Here is a 25,212-nt window from a genome sequence, read left to right as displayed (position 1 = left end):
TTGACTTGATCCTTGTGAATATCAGGTCCACCTCCACTATATTTATTTGTTTATGTATTTATTATTTCAAGCATTTATACCCCATCCTTTTCACTGGGGTGGGGGGTGGGGAACAACTCAGGGTGGCTTACAGAAGGCAACTATTAGATGTCGAACATAGTACTAACAATTAACACTAACCAACAATTTAATTAAACAATTAAAACAATTATAAGTATACAAAAATTAGAAAAATATTAAAATTACTAGTTTAAAAAGCTGGTCCAGGATCAGTTCATTGCCGGTTGCATAAGTCAATCATATTTCAATGCTGTATTTATTTTCGAAGGCTTGACCCCAAAGCCAGGTCTTAAGTTTTCTTTGGAATACCAGGAGGGAAGGGCAATCTGATATCATTTGGGAGGGTGTTCCACAGCCGAGGAGCCACCACTGAGAAGGCCCTGTCTCGTGTCCCCACCAGTCGCGCTTGCGAGGGAGGTGGGATCAAGAGCAAGGCCTCCCTATAACAGCCACGCATAACAGCCGAGCTTGTAAAATGTTATTTGTTTCACCTATGACTTATAAAATTCTCCAGCCAACATAGCCAGTTATCATGCTGACTGTAGGATTCTGGAAGATACAATAAAGAGAGACAACTTTTCCAAGTTTGGAAATGTAATGCTGATTCTGCTCACTAGCATGATGCTTAGAGAATTCTGGAAGTTGTAATCCATAAAACTGAACTTGTTTAGCTCTGATTGAAACCAAAGGGAGGCAACTTTCTAAAGCAACTTGTGATCTGGCACTGGGCACAAGGGCTCTGCTGTTTTAAAGGGAAAACATAAAAAATTCACTTGAACTGCCCATGTCTTTGGCATGTCTGAAGCAACTCTACATCCTGGCCTATAAATCTGCATAAGAACCACACAATGGGATTGCAACGAAGTTACAGATTTTTTTGCCAGAACATCTAGAACAGATTAGTGCTGTCAGAAGCATTGTACACATATGTAATATAAAACACTTATCTGTGAACAATAGATAGTCTCTTTGAAACCCCAGTGATGTTAATGTGATCCTAATATATTAATAGCATATGTTTGAAACTTTTCCACTGCAACCATGGGCTCATAATTCCTTATGTTTGGCTGGATTGTGTCAAGTGCACAGAGCTGAGGGTTTGGAAGCCATTTCCACCACTTTTCCCAATCACTTAGATCTCAGGAGGCCAAATTCTCTGCTTTTGAAAAAAACCTAGAAGTGATTGGAAGGTCACCTTCAATTTTCCCAATCCTATTTGAAGGCCTAAACAAGGCGCTTTCGGGAACAAGAGTAACATTCAACAGAAAATCTGCAGCCTTGGACATGACTTGAGGAACAATTCTTATTTTTTGCTAAATATTTAAGGAGGGCACAGGGATCCTTTGTCAAAGTGCCTCAGAAAAAAACCCTTATGGGATTCATGCAGTCCATGGGTGCACAGCATTCCTGTCCTTGTCATAGAGTTACCATAAGTTATCTTCTTCATGGAGCTTGTACAAGTAAAATAGGGAACCATACTACCAGTATAACCTTTTTTACACCATATCCTCCAACCATAGTACCGTATTTTCTGGCATATTGGACGACTTTTTAACACTGGAAAATCTTATGAAAAGTTGCGCGTCATCTAGTACGCCAGGTATAAAATAAAAATTCTTGTTGTTGTTGTTGGTTGTTGTTGATTTGTTCAGTCGTTTCCGACTCTTCGTGACCTCATGGACCAGCCCACGCCAGAGCTCCCTGTCGGCTGTCACCAACCTCAGCTCCTTCAAGGTCAATTCAGTCACTTCAAGGATCCTGAAAGCCATAGGAGTGAGGGAACTACAGCTCCCAGAATGCCTCAGAAAGCACATCCCAGGCATGCCTTGGAAGTGCTCGCTGAGGCATTCTGGGAGTTGTAGTTTCATGAGTCCTACAGCTCTCAGAATGCCTCAGTGAGCACATCCCAGGAACGCTGCCGCTTGGGTAGCTGGGAATCGTCGTCTGGAGGCACAAAGAAGGGCATTCGGATGATGACTCCCAGCAGCCCCGGCGGCGGCATGCCTAGGATGTGCTCGCTGAGGCATTCTGGGAACCATAGGAGTCAGGGAACTATGGCTCCCAGAATGTTGCAGCGAGCATATCCAAGCTTCTTTGGGCCTAGGCGAGCCCAGTGGCCTTCGAAGATGGTGAGCGTCTGGGTTGGAGGAGACCATGAAAGTAGAGCGGGGAGAACGACGAGGAGCGCGGGCACGGCCCAGCAGGCCATCCCCCCTCCATGGAATGCGGAGCCGTTTTAAATGGTGAGTATATCCCTAATTCTGTATTATGTCTTGAAAAGTTGGGGTTTGTCTTATACCCCCAGTCGTCTTGTATGCCGGAAAATACGATATTTATGTTTGTGTGAACATGCCAAAAATATTGATTATAGAAACATAATATATTTTTTAAAGTAAAAAGTACTTGTGAGATGTTTGGCTGGAAGGTACTGAAAAGTGTTCTTGTCTCTACATGTTCAGGCACCAAGCCCTGGGTCCTTAGTATGTAAAGGGCAAGTCTTTCTTCAGCAGGACCAAGGTGCTCATGCAATTTTTTGTTTGCCTCTAAAATAAAAAAAGAAAGAAAGTCAATCAAGAGGAATCTGAGGTCAAGTACAAGGTTAGTAAGTGCCCAAACTTGCATAGTTAGAATCATAGAATCATAGAGTTGGAAGAGACCTCATGGCCAAGAAGCAGGAAAATTGCATTCAAAGCACCTCTGACAAATGGCCATCCACCCTCTGTTTAAAAGCTTCCAAAGAAGGAGCCTCCACCACACTCTGGGGCAGAGAGTTCCACTGCTGAACAGCTCTCAGAGTCAGGAAGTTCTTCCTAATTTTCAGATGTAATCTCCTTTCTTGTGGTTTGAAGCCATTGTTCTGCGTCCTAGTCTCCAGGGCAGCAGAAAACAAGTTCGCTCCCTCCTACCTTTGACTTCCTTTCACATGGCTATCATGTCTCCTCACATCTTTCTCTTCTTCAAGCTAAACATGCCCAGCTCTTTAAGCCGCTCCTCATAGGGTTTGTTCTCCAGACCCTTGATCATTTTAATCATCTCCTTTGGACACATTCCTGCTTGTCAATATCTCTCCTCAATTGTGGTGCCCAGAATTGGACACAATATTCCAGGTGTGGTCTAACCAAGGTGGAATAGAGGGGTAGCATGACTTCCCTGGATCTAGACACTAGACTCCTATTGATGCAGGCCAAAATCCTATTGGCTTTTTTTTTTGCCACTGCATCACATTGTTAGCTCATGTATAACTTGCTGTCCACGAGGACTCCAAGATCTTTTTCACACGTACTGCTCTCAAGCCAGGTGTCCCCCATTCTGTATCTTTGCATTTTGTTTTTCCTGCCAAAGTGGAGTATCTTACATTTGTCCCTGTTGAACTTCATTTTGTTAGTTTTGGTCCATCTCTCTAATCTGTTAAGATCGTTCTGAATTCTGTTCCTGTCCTCTGGAGTATTGGCTATCCCTCCCAATTTGGTGTCGTCTGCAAACTTGATGATCATACCTTCGAACCCTTCGTTTAAGTCATTAATAAAGATGTTGAACAGGACCAGGCCCAGGACGGAACCCTGCGGCACTCCGCTCGTCACTTCTTTCCAGGATGAAGAGGAAGCATTGGTGAGCACCCTCTGGGTTCATCCACTTAACCAATTACAGATCCACCTAGCCGTAGTTTTTCCTAACCACATTGGACTACTTTGTTTGCCAGAAGGTCATGAGGGACCTTGTCGAAAGCCTTACTGAAGTCCAGATACGCTACATCCACGGCATTCCCCACATCTACCCATTGTACTAAACATTCTTTCATGTTGTTGTTTAGTGGCTTTAAGTTGTTTATGACTGATGGCAATCCTAGGGTGAACTTATCATGGTGTTTTCTGGACTGAGAGTGTTTGACTCGTCCAAGGTTATCTAGTAGTTTCCCCAGCTGAGTGACGAATCGAACCATAGCCTCCAGAGTCATAATCCAATGCGAAAACCATCAGACTATGCTATGAAAATATTTTAGTAATTCAATAGGAGAAACTCAGTTGTGTAGACCCATTGACAACAATTAAAATGCAATAAAACGTCTGAATTTCATATAAACAGAAATAGTCAGCAACTACTGAGTAGATATAGGAGTCTAAATCCAATTTAGTTCAAGGTAGAATACATCCACTAAATCAATGATACTTCCCTTTGATTTAATGGGCTGACTGTAGTTGGGACTAAGTTTGGATTTATGCCACTACCAACACTAAAATTAAAAGCCACAGAGTAGGAGAGAACTCACCAAATTCTTCCAATGTGTAGTCTCTTCCTCCAAAACTAATTCTATTTCCACTGTCAGAGAGGACTGGAGGGCGACAGCCTTTAATCCTGGCTAAATTTTGTAGGAGTTGTGTTGGTTTCAACTGATCCCGCCATGTATTGATGCCTGAACTTTTTTAGGAAACACAGTACATTACAAATAAATTAAACTGTTTCTTAGCAATCCTACACATGATTTTTTCAACATATTACTGCATATCTGAATGTGTTGAATCAGTGGATGTGACTGTTGAGTTTAAATGTAAGAAGAGTCACACTCATAGCCTTGGCCTAATTCTGGATTCATCTTTGTCAATGGAGGTACGACACAAGAGATTCCGGTGAACTGTAAACACATTCTTTTTTTGCTATTACATGACTGACTATTTGGCTGCTTCAGATGGATTAGAAAATGATGCTAACTGCCCATCACCTAATCAAACAGAGAGGTCTTTTACCCAAAGACAAAAATATTATTTTGCATTAAGGACACAAGATTCCCTTAAGTACCTTCCTCCATCTCCAGCAATAAAAATAGAGTAAGAACACCATGTAACATTTTTTTTTAAAAAAATGTTCCTTGTTTGAAAGTTCAATTGTGCAGTACTGACTTTGAAAGTAGTTGTCATACTCCAGAAAAATTGTTTTTGTGGCTGCCACAAACTATGTTGAATTGGTTGAGAATCTAGGAGATATTCATTGAAAAACTATAGCAAAATGTGCTGCAGGATGTCCCGCAGAAACAAAGTTTTTGTAGTATAATTTCCATGTTTCTATGATAGATATAATTGTAGTATAATTTCCATGTTTCTATGATAGAACCAATTAGGAAATGACATTTATAACCCAGGAACAGAAGTCATATTACATAATGTAATAAATTGCTGTCCTTTTATGATTGTCTGCCTAATGGCAGGATCAGCCTTGAGTCATTGAACATGCAGCTACAATGATGTGCAATTGAGGGAGAATTTTAAGTAGTACTGTTTTTGATGGTATTGAACAGCTTCCTTGAATTCTACATGTACAATGGACACTTACATGCAGTATTGTTGGGGTATTCCACAGTGCGGTCCAAAACGGGAGAGGAATCTGTTTTCCAGATCAATTTTGGTTTCCCCAACTTTTTCATCTCTTGTCAGCATATCATAATCATATACAGAAATTTTCAAATCCTTCTCTTGAGGCAAGAAGCAGCTCAGTTCATACATCCTAAATGCAGAAATATTTAGCAAATTGAATTCCAGCAAACCTTATTATGATTAACAACTCTCACAACAAATATTACTGAAATTGCATATGGACAAATATGTTGTTGTAACAGCAGTTTAAGAATTTTTGTCTTATTCATTACATGGCAAAAGCATAAAACATACGTAACTTATCTTAACTAGAGTAGCATAGTGATTAAAATTTCCACCTTCCAAAGTTCCTCTTCACTTTTGAAAACTTATGAAGTTCCATGCTATTAATAGCAGTAATGTATGGTTCAGAAGAGGATTGAATTATTTTCCTATTTTAAATTGGAATGATTACTCTATTTTTCCTCATTTTACTTTTCCTACCAGTCAAGCATCTCCTCTTGACAATAATCAAAAGAAATAACAGTATGCAGCAGAACAGTATGCAACAGAACACAACAGTATGCATCATGCTGCTTTCTAAACAAAAACACGGTATTTCTAATTTGATCCAGACTTTAAGCCTTGATGCTATATTGCTGCACTATAATGAAAATTGGGGGTGCTGATATTTAATATTAAGGAGACAGATTGGTATAGTGGTCTGAGTGTTTGCAACATTAGGGATCAAATTTTGAATCTCGATTCTGTCACTGAAACCAATTGGGTGGCATTGAGCAAGTCATACTCTCTCAGCATCAGAAGAAAGCCACAGCAAACAAATCCAGTCCTGAAAATAAATTGTGGGCAAACACCCAAAACCTGAGGACATTGAACAACAAGAAATATTAAGAAGCTTTAAAAAAATTACCTGCCAAAAACTGGATTTAGTGTGTTGGGAACATAATGATCTCTGTCTTCAACAACTTTTTTGCCTAAGGTGATTTTAATGTAAGGGTCACACTGTTGGGAAGAAGCAGGTCATATATTACACTAATACTCATGGTAAAATTAATCAATAATGCATGATACCTTTTCTAAACATAGTTGTCTGAAGATCAGCATGTGATATCAGCTCCTCCCATCCTCAGACTGCAATTAATTCAATGAAAGGGACAGTTTTGTCTCAGATTCCTTTTTGTTTCTAGTTGGAATTCAACACTGAATTCTGTTTATGCTGCAGTTGATGACTATATAAATGTATAAATAAGCTAAGCATGTTAAAATCCTTGTTACAGCCATTCTTATTATTCCAATAGGCGAAGGGACATCACGGAGAAGGCCCTATCTTTTGTCCTCACCAAATATGATTGTGATGGTGGGGGAGACAACGAGCAGGGCCTCCCCAGACAATCTGGGGCTTGTAGTGGGAGATACATTCGGACAGGTAAACTGGGCCAGAACCGTTAAGGGCTTTATAGGCCAAAGCCAACCTGTTGAATTGTGCTCGGAAGCTAATAGGCAGCCAGTGGAGCTGGTGTAACAAGGACATTGTGTGCTCTCAATATCCTGCTCCCGTGAGCAGCCTGGCCGCTGACAGTTGGATTAGCTGAAGTTTCCGAACAGTCTTCAGAGGCAACCCTACGTAGAGTGCGTTGCAATAATCTATTCGGGATGTAACCAGAGCGTGGACTACCGTGGCCAAGTCCGACCTCCCAAGATATGGGCACAGTTGGCTTGTCTGCTTTGAGGAACTTTGGGTTAATTGATTTTGTATGGTTTTAATTCTTGGTATGTTTGGCTTTATGAAGAGAGAGAGGGAGAGAGAGCAAGAGAGGAAGGGAGGCTGGAATGAGGACAATATGAAGGAAATCATGCTTCTGCCTCTTCAGTTTGTGCTTCCTTGCCACAACTTTGTGCTGCTATCATTTTAAAGTTGATCTTTCTTTTTATTGTTCCATGTGAATGTGCATTTATACATTATTAAAAATATAAAGTACATTTTCTTATTTAAAAACATGCAACAAAAATGGGGGTTTCGGGGGGAGCAGAATGGATTAATAGCATTTCAATGGGAAATTTGCTTTGAGATAAGAGCATTTTGAGTTAAGAGCTCAGTCACGGAATGAATTAAACTCTTAAGTTAAGCTATCACTTACTTTTTACAGAAACAGAAAGATGAAAGTGGCACCTGAGGAATCCATGTTGCCCTGAATGGATCTCAGATCTGAGACTGGTTTTCATGGTATTCAAAATTTAATCATTATTTCCAAAAAACACAATTCCTGGCTTCTGTCTCTGCTTATTTTCCCTCATGTGTCTCTATTACTATTTCCTCATGGTCAAAAGTTGTACTACACAGTGCTCCAAACTAAGTTATCTTCTGTACACATCAGCTCACCAAACCATTGTTGTCTTGAGGTTGGAGGTCTAAGGCCCGGGCAATGTATATCCGTACAAGACACTCCTGGGGTCCACTGTCTGGCAGCTCACGGAACTGGCGGGGAGGAGATGGCACAGTAGGATCATCTGGTAATGCGTAGATTCGAAAGGAGCCCTAGATAGAAATAACAGGAAATTAATGCATGAATCGAAAGAAATTTGTCTATAGAAAAATGTTAAATAACCATATTGAGCATTTTTCTCCTTAAGAAATGCAGTACTATGTACATCAATATAAGTATCAAGTATCAGTTTTGTTTTACATTCAAATAATGAGAGGGATGCCCAATCTGGATCTCCTACCTGTACACAGTAGCCCTAATTTAAACTGCTTCCATTCAACACCATGGAGGGAAAAAAGAAAATAAGTTTCAACCAAATCTCTATTTAGTGTTTTAAGATTTTGTTAACAAGTGCATATAGGTGAACATTTTATAGCTTGAGCATCTCTTATCAGAAATGCTTCAGACTAGAAAGGTTTTGATTTTTTTTTTCATATTTTGGAATACATCTATCTATCTATCTATCTATCTATCTATCTATCCACCCATCTATATTATAGTCGATGTCCAGCACTACTAATATTTGCATGCGTATGTATGTGTGTGTGTGTGTATGTGTATATATATATATATATACACACACACACACACACACATACATATATATACATACACAGAGAGAGAGAGAGAGAGAGAGAAATATCTTGGCGGTGGGACCTGAGTCTAAACACGAAATTCATCTATGATCTGTATACATCTTCTATATATATAAAAATGCTCTGTTCGTTTTGAGTGACATCATAACTCAAAATCCGCTGGACGAATTGCCGCCAAATTTGGCCACAACACACCTACTAACCCAAGGAGAGACCATCACTAAAAAAAATGATTTTGCCATTTGGAAGTTATAGTTGCTGGGATTTATAGTTAACCTACAGTCAAAGAGCATTCTGATTTCCACTAACGATGGAATTGAATCAAACTTGGCACACAGAACTCCCATGACCAACAGAAAATATGGGAAGGGTCTGTGGGCATGTATTTTGAGCTTTGGAGTTGTAGTTCACCTCCATACAGAGAGCAGTGTGGACTCAAACAATGAAGGATCTAGACCAAACTTGTCACGAATACTCAATATGCCCAAATATGAACACAGATGGAGTTTGGGGAAAATAGACCTTGAGGTGTCATTACTGGGATTTATACTTCACCTACAATCAAAGAGCATTCTGAACCCCACCAACGACATAATTGGGCCAAACTTCCCACACAGAACCCCCATGACCAACAGAAAATACTGTGTTTTCTGGTGGTCTTTGGTGACCATTCAGACACCCCATCGCAACCCCCCAGTGGTCCCGACCCCCAGGTTGAGAAATGCTGCCTTAAACCTATTCAGTCCAACTCCTTTCATGAGGGAAAGAAAACATAATCAAAGCCCTCCTGACAAAGAGTCATCCAGCCATAGATAGATATTATTCACACACACACACATATATGTATATGATAGATATAGTATCATAGACTTGAAAGGGACCTCTAAAGAAGGACCATGATATGTTTGCGTGTGCCAGAGTAGGCAAACCATAGAGTATCTACATCAACAATGACAAAGAGACAACAAGAAATACTATTTACCCACAAGCATAAAGATGTTACATATATAAGAAACCAATCCTTTCTCATCACTTTATTTTCCAGATCACCAGACTGGGCCACAGCAACACTTGGCAGGGGAAGGCTAGTATTATATAGATAGCCTAGAAGTACTTTTATACAATATTTCAAGTACTTTTGTGCATCAAACAAAGTATGTATATTATGACATTAGAAAGCAAAGATATCACTATCTCAGCCACTCATGTGGACAATTTCAGATTTTGAGGTATTTCTGATTCTGGATAAGGGACACTTAGCCTGTAATAACCCAAGTAATTTAACTTGGTTTTGGATATTTGATCCCCACATATTCCATTTGTTGTGTTTAGAACATACATTTCAACAAGAATTAGCCATACGGGAAACATGTTTTCAGATCCATTGTTGTGTATACACTAGACTTCAAAAAAGGTAGCCTATCAGGGCTGCATGAAGGTGATGAGTGAAGCTGAAGCCAAATCCAAAACAAAGTAACTCTCTTTTTTCCACAATCCCCTTTCTTTCTCATACTCAATATCTCCCTCCCTTTTTACTGATTCTTTTTATCTTTCCCTTGGGTCTCTTTCAAAATTTCCAACTAATTATTTGCAGTGAAATTACACATGCAAATGTGAGCAGATCAACAGGTACCACATTTGCAGGAAGGTAACATCTCTCTATGCAGGCATGACCTTGGAGGTGTCTATGGACAATGCTGGCTCTTCGGCTTAGAAATGGAGATGAGCACCCCAGAGACAGACATGACTTGACTTAATGTCAGGGGAAACATTTACCTTTACTTAATTCTCATCAGCCCTAGCCAGCAGAGTCAATGAAGAGAGATAGGGGCAGTTACAGCTCAACAGCTTCTGGAAATCATAATTCTCATCCCATGGTCCATTATCCTTTTTCTTAACCAGCTACAGCATAAGATTGTACACACAACTGACTGGATCAGAGCCACTGATTTGGAACTGTTATTTTGTACTGTTTATATTACTTTTTTTAATATGATTTTTTATTAATTTTTTAAATACAAATACAAAATACAAATACAAATACAGATATCGAAAAATTACAACACACATGAGAGGGAAAGCTGAGGGACGGGAGAGGGGGGAAGGGGAGTTCCTGGGGGGGGAAGGAGGGGGGAAGGGGGATGGGGGGAGGGCATGGGGGAGGGGAGGGGGTAGAAGGCATACACAATACACAATAGACAATAAAACCTTGATCCCACATCCAACCTTTCATGGTTGGAGATGGGCGATGGTGACTTCCATTTAGTTTCCGACTGTTTATATTACTTGATTGGTTTATTTATTTTATTGTGATGTTATTTTGTTGTTTATATTTTATGTTGCTATAATGTATTGCTGGGCTTGACCTCATGTAAGCCACTCCGAGTCCCCTTTGGGGAGATGGTGGTGAGGTATAAATAAAGATTATTATTATTATTATTATTATTATTATTATTATTATTATTATTGAGGATTTAACTCAGCAAATAGAAGGTGCTTCCTCTCACCACTACCATTTGTGGTGCAGATCTGAACTCTTGTCTCCCAAGTACCACAAGTAGTAACCCCTGGTAACATACATATGCTTTTGATAATCTCCATCATTCATGTTAAACCCAAGATGCTAATAGTAGTGATTTCATTAGTTATATACTGGATTCAATTTACTAATCTGTAAGTCTATATAATTCAAACAAGGTGATTATATGACTAACAGGTGTATTTCATGTATGTGGATGAAGTAGATTCATGTGTTTGAGTTTTTACCTTAAATTCTCCTACAACTGTAGGGTCATCATTTTCTTCGGATTTGCCCCGATACAGCTTGAATGTATCGCAGAAATCTGTCAAACCCTTAAACTCCGGCACATCCTCCAGTTCACAATTGTATACCTTTAAACAGGATTGAAGTGGATTTGCACTTTATAAATGTCACAAACCAGTTACACAATTTGTTAAATGAAACTTATAACACTGCATGTATACAATGGAAATAAATTGATTGTAAGTTGCTGTGAGTTTTTCGGACTGTATGGCCATATTCCAGAAGTGTTCTCTCCTGACGTTTTGCTCACATCTATGGCAGGTATACTCAGAGGATGTGAGGTCTGTTGGAAACTAAGCACGTGTGTGGAATGGCCAGGGTGAGAGAAAGAACTTTTGTCTCCCAACAAAGGATTCCCCCAGGCAGGAAGCAGCCAGGCTTTGAAGCTGCAAGGCCATTAAATGCTAATCAAGGTGGCCAATTTTAACATTCACACCTGCCTCAAGCAGACAAGAGTTCCTTCTATCACCCTGGTCATTCCACAGATATATAAACCTTACTAATCTAGTTTCCAACAGACCTCACAACTTCTGAGAATGCCTGCCATAGATGTGGGCGAAATGTCAGAAGAGCGTGCTTCTGAAACATGGCCATACAGCCTGGAAAATTCACAGCAACCCAGTGATTCCAGCCATGAAAGCCTTCAACAACAAACTGATAGTAGTAGTGAATTTTTTTGGACATAAAAAGTAACGTCATCTGGGATAACAAAACACTGAGCCATAATAATTTAGCTTGTTATTTCATCTTATTATTTTCATGTACAAAGTGTAAATTATCATGTCAGAAAAAATGGCCATTTATAAGATCTTTCCACACAGTAAGGGCCCTTCCACACAGCCATATAACCCAGAATATCAAGGCAAGATAACCCACAATATTGAACTGGCAGATAAACCTCAATATTGAACTGGATTATCTCAGTCCACACTGCCATATAATCCAGTTCAATGTGGATTTTATACAGATGTATGGAAGGAGCCTCAATTTAAGTTTTTACTGTAAGGCCTATTTTAAGCATACCCTATATTAAAATAAATTACTGTCCCAATGAGAGGCTCAATAATAATAATAATAATAATAATAATAATAATAATAATAATAATAATGACATTCAACTTGATAAAATAAAAAGTTTCATATATTTCATATATGTCCATATAATTAATTCAGCCATAAATACCTTTAGTGTATCGTATCCCTTCTGAAGGTATTGACCACATTTTTCATGTTCACCTATTGAAGCATAAAACTTGCTCCACCAATCCACTATTTCTTCTTCCTAAAGATTGCCAATGGGAGAAAAAAGTTTATTTAGAAGCAATAACACTTCTTGGGGAGATGCAGACAGAGGCCAGCATGCATTTACATACACCGTTCTCCCTGCCTTCCTCAGCAGAGAGTTTAACCTATATCAACCTGCATCCTCACTTCTTTTTTTGAAACACATATGGAGATGGATGCTATGTGCTTAACTGTAGCATATACATAGTTTATACTGAATGTTGGTAGGCAGGAAAAGACATTTAAATATGGGCTTAAAGCCAACTTCAAAAACTGTGACATAGACACTGAGAACTGGGAAGCCCTGGCTCTTGAGCACTCTAACTTGAGGCCAGCTGTAACCAGCAGTGCTGCAGAATTCAAAGAGGCACAAATGGAGGGCGAAAGGGAGAAACATGCCAAGAGGAAGGCATGTCAAGCCAACCCTGACTGGGACTGCTTTCCATCTGGAAACCGACAGAGAACATGCAGATCAAGAATAGGGCTCCATAGCCACCTACGGATCCACCGCCAAGACAAGTAATGCGTAGTTTGCAGGAGGGCTGCAGGAACCTCCAGAAGATTGCACTATGTAAATGTTCCTGGTTTGAAAGTGTTATTCCTGTTTAATATTTATTTTGAAAGTAGTTGTTCTACTCCAGAAACTTTGTTTTTGTGGCTGCCACAAACTATGCTGAATTGGTTGAGTCTCAATGAGATATCCATTGAAAAACTACAGCAAAATGTGCTGCAGGATGTCCAGCAAAAACTAAGTTTGTGCAGTTTAATAAAAAAAATCCATATTGTTATGATAGAACCAATTAGGAAATGACATTTATATCGCAGGGGGAAAAATTGCAGTTTAATAAAAAAAATTCCATATTATTATGATAGAACCAATTAGGAAATAACATTTATATCACAGGAAAAATGTGTTACATAGTGTTTGTTGTTAGATCTCTGATAAGCCTGAAACTTTCTTCCTTCAGGAAGCTCAACAACAGCAAAAGGCACTGTATAGGGTAGGACAGTTTAGCTGTCATAGTAAAATGGATTATGGGCTTAATCTGATTCGCGTTCTTCTGTTGATGGAAAGCTTGATCCAGTGGAGGCTTCCATTAGTGAAGCGAGAGGGGACAATTTCTCTCTCCACCACATCATGTGCTTTAGAGGGCTGAAAGAGCCCTACTTACACTGGAACATTGTAAGGAAGAGACTATCGCTGGAAGATCCCTCACTTCTTCCTCTATGAATGAGATTCTCCAATGGCACTTCTCATCAACCAAGAGTCAGCAGTAAAATCAAATGTTTGTAGTGCTATACATTTTGGAATAAGGTGATTTTTATTAGAAGTTGGGGCATAAGGCATTGCACCGATTGGAAGTATTCCAGTGTGTTCCTACATTAAAGACATGCAAAGGGTAGTCCTCCAGATGTTATTTGGCTACAACTACCAAAGTTCTTTGCCAAAGATTGTTGCTGGGTTTCCACTGCCCTATATCACAGGATCTGATTCCAGGGTATCACCTTTGAACTGGATTATATGAGTCTACACTGCCAGATAATTTGGGATATGAAGATAAACTGGGACTTTTTCGTGTCAGGAGTGACTTGAGAAACTACAGGTTGCTTCTGGTGTGAGAGAATTGGCTGTCTGCAAGGACGTTGCCCAGGGGATGCCCAAATGTTTTACCATCCTGTGGGAAGTTTCTCTCATGTTCCCACATGAGAAGCTGGAGCTGACAGATGGGAGCTCACCCTACTCCCCAGATTCAAACCACCAATCTTTTGGTTAGCAATCCCAGGATCAGGTTCTGGAATGTAGGTCAGTGTAGATCAGTATTTCCCAACTTTCCTAATGCTGTGACCCCTTAATACAGTTCCTGATGTTGTGGTGACCCCCAACCATAAAATTATTTTTGTTGCAACTTCATAACTGTAATTTTATGAATCGTAATGCAAATATCTGATATGCAGAATGTATTTTCATTAACTGGACCAAATTTGGCACAAATATGCGATACGCCCAAACTTGAATTTTGGTAGGGTTGGGGGGGAGGTGGATTGATTTTGTCATTTGCGAGTTGTAGTTGGGATTTATAGTTCACCTACAATGAAAGAACACTCAGAACTCCACCAATGATGGAATTGAACCAGACTTGGCACACAGAACTCCCACGACCAATAGAAAATACTGGAAGGTGGGCATTGACCTTGAGTTTTGGAGTTGTAGTTCACCTACACTGTGGACTCAAACAATGATGGATCTGGAACAAACTTGGCACAAATACTCCATATGCCCAAATATGAAAACAGATGGAGTTTGGGGAAAATAGATCTTCACATTTGGGAGTTGTAATTGCTGGGATTTATAGTTCTTTTACCATCAAAGAGCGTTCTGAACCCGACCGATAGAATTGGGCCAAATTTCCCACATAGAACCCCCATGATCAACAGAAAATACTGTGTTTTCTGATGGCATTTGGTGACCCCTCTGACACCCTCTTACAACTCCCCCCCCCCCCCGGGGACCCGACCGCCAGGTTGAGAAACACTGGTGTAGATCCAGCCTATGTTGGCTAGAGCTGATGACAACTGTGGTCAAATACTATTGGGAGGGGCTGCATTTTGTCCACTCCTCTTGTATACCATCAGGCTTTCCCACTCACTTTTCTTCAAGGGGAGGTATAAATATGTACCCCAAAATTGGGGTGTGTAGAAAATCTGTTGTCACAAGAGGAATGCACACCACATATGGCCATACATACAAAAAAAAATCACAGGATCCAGTATACATTTAAAAAATGCAAAGTGTAGATTAAAATACCTTTTCTGTGAGCTGCTCAGGAACACACATTCATAGGGAGAGGAGGAAGTGAAAGCAAAGAAGAACAGTTAAAATCCAAACAAGCACTTTTAACTGAATACAAATTACAGAGAGAAATCTCATAGGTTTTAAAGGATATGCTAAACTTCATGTTATGGTGTAGTGGTTTGATGCTCTTTAATGAAACAGGAGAACAGGAAAGGGTATCTGTAGGACTTGTATCTGTGGTTTCATTTATTCACATTATATAAATATTAGGGCTGGGCGGTTTCGTTTCGTTAATTCGTAATTCGTTAATAATTCGTTAATTTTTTCAATTACAAAACGATAACGAACCATTCTGGAGCAATTTTTTTAAAAAACGAATTTTTAAATAGTTTTGTAAATGCTTCGTATTTCGTTATTGTATTCGTTTCGTTATTGTTTTGAGGTCGTTTCGTTATTATTTCCGCATGTCTGGGGCAAGTTTTATGGTTGTTTTTTGTTTAATTAGTGAAAAAAAATTATAATATCACACCAACAGTCAACAACAGAGGGAGAGGGAAGCTTCAGAAGTTTTTGGAGGTTTTTTAGTATATTTCGCGGTCACGTCCGCCATTAACGAATCGATTTGTTATTGTTTCGGAAATCGATTCGTTAATGTTTTGTAATTTTTTTCACATTTACGAAATTTCGTAAATATCGAACTTTTTAAAAGGAAAATTTTGTAATTATTTTAAATAACGAAACGCAAAAAACCCCAAAAAACGAATCGATTTTAGAAACAAATGTTTCCGTTGTTACCCAGGCCTAATAAATATGTCCTCTCATGAAATTATCTAGGTCCTCCAAAGTGACTCTATGATATTCTTCGGCCAGAAGTCCATCATTTCAATAGGATTTGCTGTTCTCTGTAGTTTCTTGTATCTATGGGCCATACTGTACCACCTCTGGTTTGAAGATCTAGTATGGACATCTATAAGTCTGGATCTGCACTACCCTATATCCTAGGATCTGATCACTTGTATAATCCAGTTCAAAGCAGACAATCTGGGATCAGATCCTGGGATATAAGGCCGTGTAGATCCAGCCTAAGTGAGCCTGAGAATTAACTCCAGCAAAAACCAGTATAGCCAATACTGAGCTGGAGTGGTCTGACTTCCTATAGGGAATGTTACAATTACACCTCTAAACATTATCTTAATAAACTGAAACAATCCCATTCTTGAATGAAGGTTTCTTATAAGAGTAAGAACATGAGAAGAGACTGGTTAGGTTAGGTCAGGGGTCCTCAAACTAATGCCCGGGGGCCAGATACGGCCCTCCAAGGTCATTTACCCGGCCCTCATGCAGGGTCAACCTAGGTCTGAAATGACTTGAAAGCACACAAAAACAACAACAAACCTATCTCATCAGCCAAAGTAGGCCCACACTTCCCATTGAAATACTAATACGTTTATATTTGTTAAAACTGTGCCTCATTTTAATTATTGTATTGTTTTAAGTGTTTTTGCACTACAAATAAAATATTTTTTTAAAAAAATTATAATCTGGCCCACCAACAGTTTGAGGGACTGTGACCTGGCCCTCTGTTTAAAAAGTTTGAGAACCTCTGGGTTAGGCCATTAAAAACTACATCTTGTTTTCCCACTGCTGAAAAGCCTATACGCAAGTCACAAAATGAATAGTGTTACTCTGCTCTGTGGCCCCATCTACACTGCCATGTAAAATCCAGATTATTTGATTTGAACTAGATTATATGGCAGTGTAGACTCATATATAATCCAGTTCAAAGCAGATAATCTGGATTTTACATGGCAGTGTCAATGGGGCATGTGTCTCCACTATCTAGCTTGGATAGTATTTGGAATGGATCTTTCAGTGCTATAGTTATGTGCAAGATAATGTATGAGTGCGAGTATTTTTCATGGCACACAATTAATTCCTTTTGCAGAAGAAAAAGAGATCTCGTAGCTGTTGTTTTTTGGATTATAATTCCCATCATCAACCCTGATCATAAACTATGATGGCATGATCTCCTTGTAATCAACATCTGGAGGACAGCAGGTTTCTCATCCCGACTCCCTGCACTTAATGGGGAGATATTTTCGTCCAACCAAATGTAATTACTTGTAATTGCTTTCTTTCATCCAGTTCCCCAGTCCCCTAAAATCGGATGTATTGTTTTCCTCCTAAAGCTTTTGACTGATCACATCCAATTCTGAAATTGTTATTAAAATATTATGAATTATTTTGACCTTCTTCCCAAGGAAAACTACAAATCCAAGAGTGATGGCTACAATTGATGACAGAACCCATAAACAATCATTGTGCACCAAAAGCCACTCGTGAAATGTTCATATTGTTCTTGGCTGGAGATTTTGGAGAACATGTCTATGAAAAAGATTGGTACCAAATTCATTTAAATATAGGTGATATCTATTTAAATACCAAATGTTATGCATTTATAGAATGGTTTAGTGATTTGAGAGTTGGACTATGACTGTAGACACGTGGATGTATTCCTCCTACTACCTTTATTTCAATAGAAATTAAATTCCAGCAGCAGCATAATTTATGTTAGAAATTTTATTTTTTCTCCAAAATCTCCCAAATAGAATATCCAAAAGAGGAGTAAAAGTGTAGTGACCCAAGTACCTAAGGTCCCAGGTGAATATTGCTCATGCATTTCCCACCGCCCACATACATACATACATACATGCACTGTTGTTGGAGAAGCCATTTTGCTGAGTGCTGTTGACATACTGCTTAAACACTAGAAATTGGAATGTAGTTTATGAAAGTTCTATATATGTTACTCAAGTTATTTATCTCTACATCCTTATTTTATTTTTTATACTACACATGTACTCGATGTACAAATCTGAGATGTTACCACTAACTCAGAATGAAGTGATACATGAAATTTAACAGAAGTACTTGGGTAGTCATTCAGTTTACAACACTTTTAAAAACTAAATTCCATACATTGCTTAGTGGCATTTAAAAAGCCTATTAGCAGCTTTTTCATGAATTATTCCACGGCTTATTCATTCATTTAAATTGAACTTCCTGAGCCCTTATAGTTGGAAACTATTGCCGTACTATCAGCCAATGCTGTGTGTTTGGTATTGGTGGTCCCACTGCTAGCAACACAGCAAAATCTGAGCAAAATTTGAAGTTATCAGGTAAAACATTAGAACTCTAAAACTATATAAATTTATTTTTTCTAATATTTCTCAGGAACATCAGAAGGGAGTGATTATGGCAAATGACTACTGTAGATTGGAAGGCGGAATGATAGCAATGGGCATCTATTACTAGCTGCAAGGACGTAAACCTTTGTGCTTTTGTTCTATGTGTTTATAGCAACACAACATTTACCCATCTAATTGGCTCCCTCCATATGGTACAATTAAAGGGTGGCTGTACTACATCAAAGACTAAATGCAATGGCAGTTAGGCAAAGCGAGAAAGGACTTCTCAAAGTAAGGCAAACACATTTTTAAACAACCGGCAGTTGTTTAAAACAGCAAGCAGATAACACAATCTTAAAATACTCAAGGTTCATTATGACATGATGAACCTTCAATATTTTTAGCATGTTCTGCACAAATACAGTGCAGTTGATGTATTTGTGCTCATGTTTGCCTTGAATGAATTTGTGCTCATGTTTGCCTTTGATGAACAATCTTGTAAATTAGTTGACTGGCAATAGTTGTCTTAGCAATATTCAATTTAGCACAAATAGAACAAACTATTTGTAAGAATGTGTTGTTGGAAATTACTCTAAATATCCTGGGTGCACATTTCCATCTCAAATGTTCATTATATTAATATTAGTTAAAGGATATGTTACTATCCTTCAGGAAGGATAGATGGCAGGTAACCCTGTGATTGCCATTCCTTGTAATTGCCATTCTTTTCAAATGCACACCTGTGTGAGGGCTCAGGTTGCACTTTGCAAGTTCAATATAATTAAAAATATATTGTAAATACTGAACTCTAGGAACTGCCAGTGAACAAAATATAGCTCAAACATTATTCATCAATTTATTCAGTGAGTAAGTTTAAACGTAGAAAATTTATTCTAAAGCTGCAAGCAGGCAATATGAGAATATTCTACATATATGCAAGAAAATGGCGATTATTCACAAACTTTAAGATTGGAAGAATGATGTTGGCACTTTTCCAGCCAAAACATATATTGGTCAACTATGGGCCTTTCCATACAGCCCTATATCCCAGAATATCAAGGCAGAAAATCCCACAATATCTGTTTTGAACTGAGTTATCTGAGTCCACACTGCCAAATATTCCAGTTCAAAGCAGATATTGTGGGCTTTTATTCAGCTGTGTGGAATGGGCCTATATTACTGAAGACCATGATCTAATTGATTTATTATCCATCAGATGCAACCACCTTCAAGTTTACTGTGGTCTCCAAAACTGGTTTCAGAGGACTTTCCAAACCTTTGGCAGGTTTTTGGGACATGGGAGCGGTGATGATTCAATACGAAGGGAAGACTATCCCAATTCTACTTATAGAAGTGTTTCCATCAGTGAATTTGTGACTTTGCATCAGGATTTCTAGCAAATGTCCAAACAATTCAATTGGCCCAGTTTGCATTTGCCCAAGAGGAAACCTATTCAACATTCAAAACTGGAAAAGGAATAACAACATACCTGTGATGTTAATAAGGGCTGTGAGTCTTCCACTTCAATTATCACATCCCGCCGTGGGGCAGCTGATAAGAGACTAACTGAAAATCAAAAATACCAAAAGAGTGAATGGAGTTTAAGTCTCTCATAACACATTTGTAAACTTTTGTAATCGAAGGCCCCTTCTACACTGCCATATAAATTCTAGGTTATGTGCTATGAACCGATTTATGTGGCAGTGTAGACCCATATAATCAGTGTAAACCAATATAATCAGTGTAAACTCGGATATTGTGGATTATCTGCTTTGATAATCTGGATTATATGGCAGTTTAGAAGGAGCCATGATCTTAATTTTTATTTCCTCCCTGCCATTCCTCAGTTTATGACATCCCTCTTTGGATGAAAGATCCCTAACAATATAGCCTGTATTTTGCTGGGATCAATTTCAAAACATACATGCTCAAATGTCACCCGAATTATTATAATTCAATTTAAAATTAATTTAAAATTAATCACATTAATTAATTACAATTTATATATATATAAATGCTCTGTGCATAATGAGTACCTTAAAAACAAAAGAACCAATGAACGAAATCACACCAAATTTGGCAACATAACGTCTCACAACACAAGGAGTGACCATCACTCAAAAAATATGATTTTGTCATTTGGGAATTGTAGTTGCTGAGATTTATAGTTCACCTATAATCAAAGAGCATTCTGAACTCCATCAACGATGGAATTGAACCAAACTTGGCACACAGAACTCCCATGACCCAACAGAAAATACTGGAAGGGTTTTGGTGGGCATTGACCTTGAGTTTGGGAGTTGTAGTTCACCTTCATCCAGAGAGCACTGTGGACTCAAACAATGATGGATCTCGACCAAACTTGGCACAAGCACTCAATACGCCCAAATATGAACACAGATGGAGTTTGGGGGAAATAGACCTTGACATTTGGGAGTTGTAGTCACTGGGATTCACAGTTCACCTACAATCAAAGAGCATTCTGAATGCCACGAACGACAGAATCGGGGAAAACTTCCCACACTGAACCCCCATGACCAACAGAAAATACTTAAGGCCATCCAATCCAACTCCCTTCATCAGGGCAAGAAAACGCAATCAAAGTCCTCCTGACAAAGAGCCATCCAGCCATAGATAGATAGATAGATATAGGTATATATGATTCACACACAGAGAGATATAGTATCATAGATTTGAAAGTGACCCCTAAAGAAGCGCAATGATATGTTGCATGTTCCAGGGTGGGCAAACCAGACAATCTCCACATCAACACTGGCAAAGAAACAGCAAGAAATACTGTTTACCCACAAGCATAAAGAAATGACATATATTAGAAACCAACACTTTTTCATTACTTTATTTTCCAGATCAACAGACTGGGCCACAGCAACGTGTGGCAGGGGACAGCTAGTGTTTTATAACTATGTTTAAGCGGCATTGAATATTGCCAGAGTTGTAAGCAAACTTGAGTCCCCCTATAGGGTTGAGAAATGCGGGCTATAAATGAAGCAAATAAATCATAATAATTCCTGAAAAAGCAAACTTGCAGTTCCTATGTGTATACAATTAACTATACATATTCTTTTAATGAGACTAGAAAGGTTAGACTAAGGCCCCTTCTACACTGTCATATAAAATCTAGATTATCTGCTTTGTAATTGAATATATATATTCCAGTTCAAAGCAATAATGTAGATTATAATCTGAATTATATGGCAGTGTAGAAGGTTCTTAAACCACAGCACCAACACTTGTAATAATTCTTTCTGCACATGCTTTTTAGTGCCTTTATTGAGCTTCCTCTTTTCCTGCGAATAAAATCCTAGGTTCTTTAAAATTGGTACAATTTGTAAGTGCAAGGGTACATAGTGAAATTGACTGAAAATGTATACATTTCACAAAACTTGAGTTCATTTATTCATAGATATTGGTAACAAGGTATACATCTGATAGGAAAAAATAGCTTCACTTTTACGGCAAGTCTTACCTTTCATCTGTGGTGCAACATCTTCTTTGGTAGCATACGGATCACAGCGGAAATGCTCCAGTACATCAATGGTACATTGTCCCACAATAGGTTTACGGCCAAATTGCCTGTGGTCTATCACTTTAAGAACTAGCGATGGAGCATACAATTCCTCTTTGGGCATTAGCTATTTTTTTTTAAAAGGAACATAATTTATTTAAATTCAAAACCATAATTCTAAAGGATACTTCACTTTCATATGAAATATTTAAAGACACGGATTTTTGCAGCTTTTAAATGCACAATATTAGTTCTTAGGCACTATATTAGGCAACAAGGACAAATGAAGTGACCTGCCCTCTACGCACAATAGACACTATATTTACTTGCATCTACCAACATGTAATCGCGACTGTTGGCGGATGCAAGTAAACATAGTGTCCAGTGTGGACAGGGGATCTAAAGGATCAAGGCAGTGACATCCCCAGCTCACCCCCTATTTGGGTATCAGCCAGCACGTCAATGACTTAAATCAAGAAATAGTTTTCTAAGATCTACAGAGACAGTCGCTGGAACACCTCAGCAAGCGAGAGTCCAAAAGTGGCAGGCTCAAACCCAGAACCTCAATCAATGGCTGATACCAAATGAGAGACTCCCCCTGGGCACACAGAAAACTGGGCAACTTGGAAGGTGCTGAACAGGCTGAGATGCAGAGCCAACCTTAGGAAATGGGGCTATAAAGTGGAATCCACGACATGCAAGTGTGGAGAAGAGCAAACTACAGACCATCTGCTGCAATGCAGCCTGAGCCCTGCTACATGCACAATGGAGGACCTTCTTATAGTAACACCAGAGGCACTCCAAGTGGCCAGCTACAGGTCAAAGGACATTTAATCAACTACCAAGCTTGCAAACTTTGTGTTTTGTTTGTTTGTTTGTTTATTAAAATGCAATGCAACTGTTTGCTTTGCTCCTGACATGATAAATAAATAGGAGATCTAAAAGTGGTGTATACAATATTCCTGCACTAAGCACTTTGTATATCCATCTGTGTGAAAGTGAACACCAAGTGAATTTGGCATTCAAAATATATGCCTGCCAATCTCTAACCTGACGAAGATGCAAATACATTTCTATAACTGACATGTGAGCCACTGTGTACAGTATGCTATAGGTAAAAAGCAGTGCCACATATTCCTTTGATGCACATAAAAATTCTGGAAAGGTCTAAAATGAACCTTATGGGCAATTTCATGAAGTCTTATAGGTTGAGTACTTCACTTAGTATCCTACCCCTTCCCCAGTATCATTTTAATAATTTTAAGAACATGTCATACCACTTTCATGAAGAGGACAGATCCAGGGAAATTTGGTGTCTTCTTCAGGTTTTTGATCACTACCGATTCCACCATTTCACCTCCACACTCTACAATGAGACTAGGGGAAGTAACAGAAGCCATTTGATAATTTTTCATGTTGCGCAAGCCCCAGGCAAGGATCTGTAGGAAAAAATAGCAAAAGTCCCCAACCACAATTAACAATAACAAAGCGAGAGAAAGCCTGACCTTGCTAACAAGAAAGGAACAGCATCACTATACTTGGTTATATCGCTAGAGACAATAATATTAATAATATAAAATAATATCGTATTATTAAAATAATAAAAATAGTCCAATAATCCAGGTATTACCGTCCTTCCTCTCTACCTTAGAATTATAAATAGGAATATAATAATAATTATATATAAATAATAGTAAATAATAATAATCATCATCATCATCATCATCATTATTTATACCCCACCACCATCTCCCCAACGGAGACTCGGAGTGGTCTTTTGGATATTTACTCAACTACTATATTATTTGTGTTGTCTAACTGACCCAAAATTTCAATTATTTTATAAGTGCACTGATATAAAACCGTAGAATTTTTTAATATATATCAAACCTCCTGTTTTTTATGTAAACTCCCCATATATCTTCCCAAACCAACATTTTTTTGTGCAAGATAAACTGATTTCTACAAGAAATACAGTCTTGTGAATTCAGATGCAGGGCTGGAAGACACTGACTAAAGCCCCTTCCACACAACTGTATAAAATCCCACATTATCTGCTTTGAATTGGAATATATGGCACTCAGTGTGGACTCAGATAATTCAGTTCAAAGCAGATATTGTGGGATTATCTGATTTGATATTCTGGGTTATATGGCTGTGTGGAAGGGTTCTAACTGAAGGTCCAGCTTAGATTTGAATCAGGAGCATCCCAGGTCATCATTGAGGATCCAACCACTTCATTGTCAACATACTAATTTAATTATTTAAGGGCTCTTTAGCATACAAAGCTCTTTCCCTCCCCCTTATTTTTCTTCCCTTTTTACTTTGCAAAATCAGTCTGGAGCAGAATCTTGCACAAACCACATAAAATCTCATTCAGATATTTCGTTCTGAATGCCTACATTCTTCTCAATCAAAAGCAGAAACAGTTGTTTGTTTCGCAGTGTCATGTTTTGGTTTCTGGCACTTGCACCAGAAATATGGATAATTTACTTTTTTGCAATTGCAACTTCCAGAATCCCTCAGCTAGAAGACATGTTGGTTGGAAGATTCTTGGACTTGTAATTCAAAAAACTCCCCAATTGCACTTTGTTTAGTGCATGGAAATGTGAGTTGAGGGGCATCAATCCTACAAACTCTGGATTATTTGCATTTTTAGGATATATCCACAATACCTCAACAGCAGTCAGCTGAACCACAGGCCTGATTCCTTGTGGCACCATATAAAGATTTGGTGCTCTTTGTGAGGGAAGAATTGGAAGGTTGGTGCTGCCCTGTGTAGAGATACAGAAAACTTATATTCAGCCTGAAATATTAACAGAACTCTTCCCATCAAGATATCTGAAATACTGACTTATTTGATATTACCTTTTCACTCAGGATAAGCTCAGCAGCTAAAAGGACATCTCCACAAGTCTTGCCCCCATTTATAACTGGATACCAGAGAAGCTTAGGACTGATGTCAGTATCTGGGTTGAGTTTCACCATAGGAGAGCAAGAAGTCTTTCCAAGGAATTCATCTTTCCCCTGAACAAATGGGTGAGTCCAAAATCATTCATAGGATTGGCCAACCTACTAACCTTAAAATAAA

General features: G+C 38.7%; 1 protein-coding gene across 2 annotated transcripts in view; it reads right to left on the bottom strand.

Annotated features, from left to right (window-relative positions):
* MYOF (myoferlin) overlaps positions 1 to 25,212 on the bottom strand; it is a 130,559-nt gene that overhangs the window by 12,033 nt on the left and 93,314 nt on the right. For both annotated transcript variants that reach the window (XM_067465737.1, XM_067465738.1), the window contains 13 exons: positions 24,990 to 25,148; positions 24,797 to 24,895; positions 23,399 to 23,560; positions 22,083 to 22,248; positions 20,085 to 20,161; positions 15,420 to 15,431; positions 12,513 to 12,611; positions 11,272 to 11,397; positions 7,807 to 7,962; positions 6,337 to 6,428; positions 5,386 to 5,556; positions 4,328 to 4,476; positions 2,464 to 2,603 (listed from right to left, as the gene is read on the bottom strand). In XM_067465737.1, the coding sequence (XP_067321838.1) occupies positions 2,464 to 2,603; positions 4,328 to 4,476; positions 5,386 to 5,556; positions 6,337 to 6,428; positions 7,807 to 7,962; positions 11,272 to 11,397; positions 12,513 to 12,611; positions 15,420 to 15,431; positions 20,085 to 20,161; positions 22,083 to 22,248; positions 23,399 to 23,560; positions 24,797 to 24,895; positions 24,990 to 25,148 (1,608 nt within the window). The remainder of the gene's footprint in view (positions 1 to 2,463; positions 2,604 to 4,327; positions 4,477 to 5,385; positions 5,557 to 6,336; positions 6,429 to 7,806; positions 7,963 to 11,271; positions 11,398 to 12,512; positions 12,612 to 15,419; positions 15,432 to 20,084; positions 20,162 to 22,082; positions 22,249 to 23,398; positions 23,561 to 24,796; positions 24,896 to 24,989; positions 25,149 to 25,212) is intronic.

Source organism: Anolis sagrei, chromosome 3 (assembly GCF_037176765.1).
Source record: "Anolis sagrei isolate rAnoSag1 chromosome 3, rAnoSag1.mat, whole genome shotgun sequence".
In the NCBI taxonomy this organism is placed as follows: Eukaryota; Metazoa; Chordata; class Lepidosauria; order Squamata; family Dactyloidae; genus Anolis; species Anolis sagrei.
This window is presented reverse-complemented; position numbering and strand designations above follow the sequence as displayed.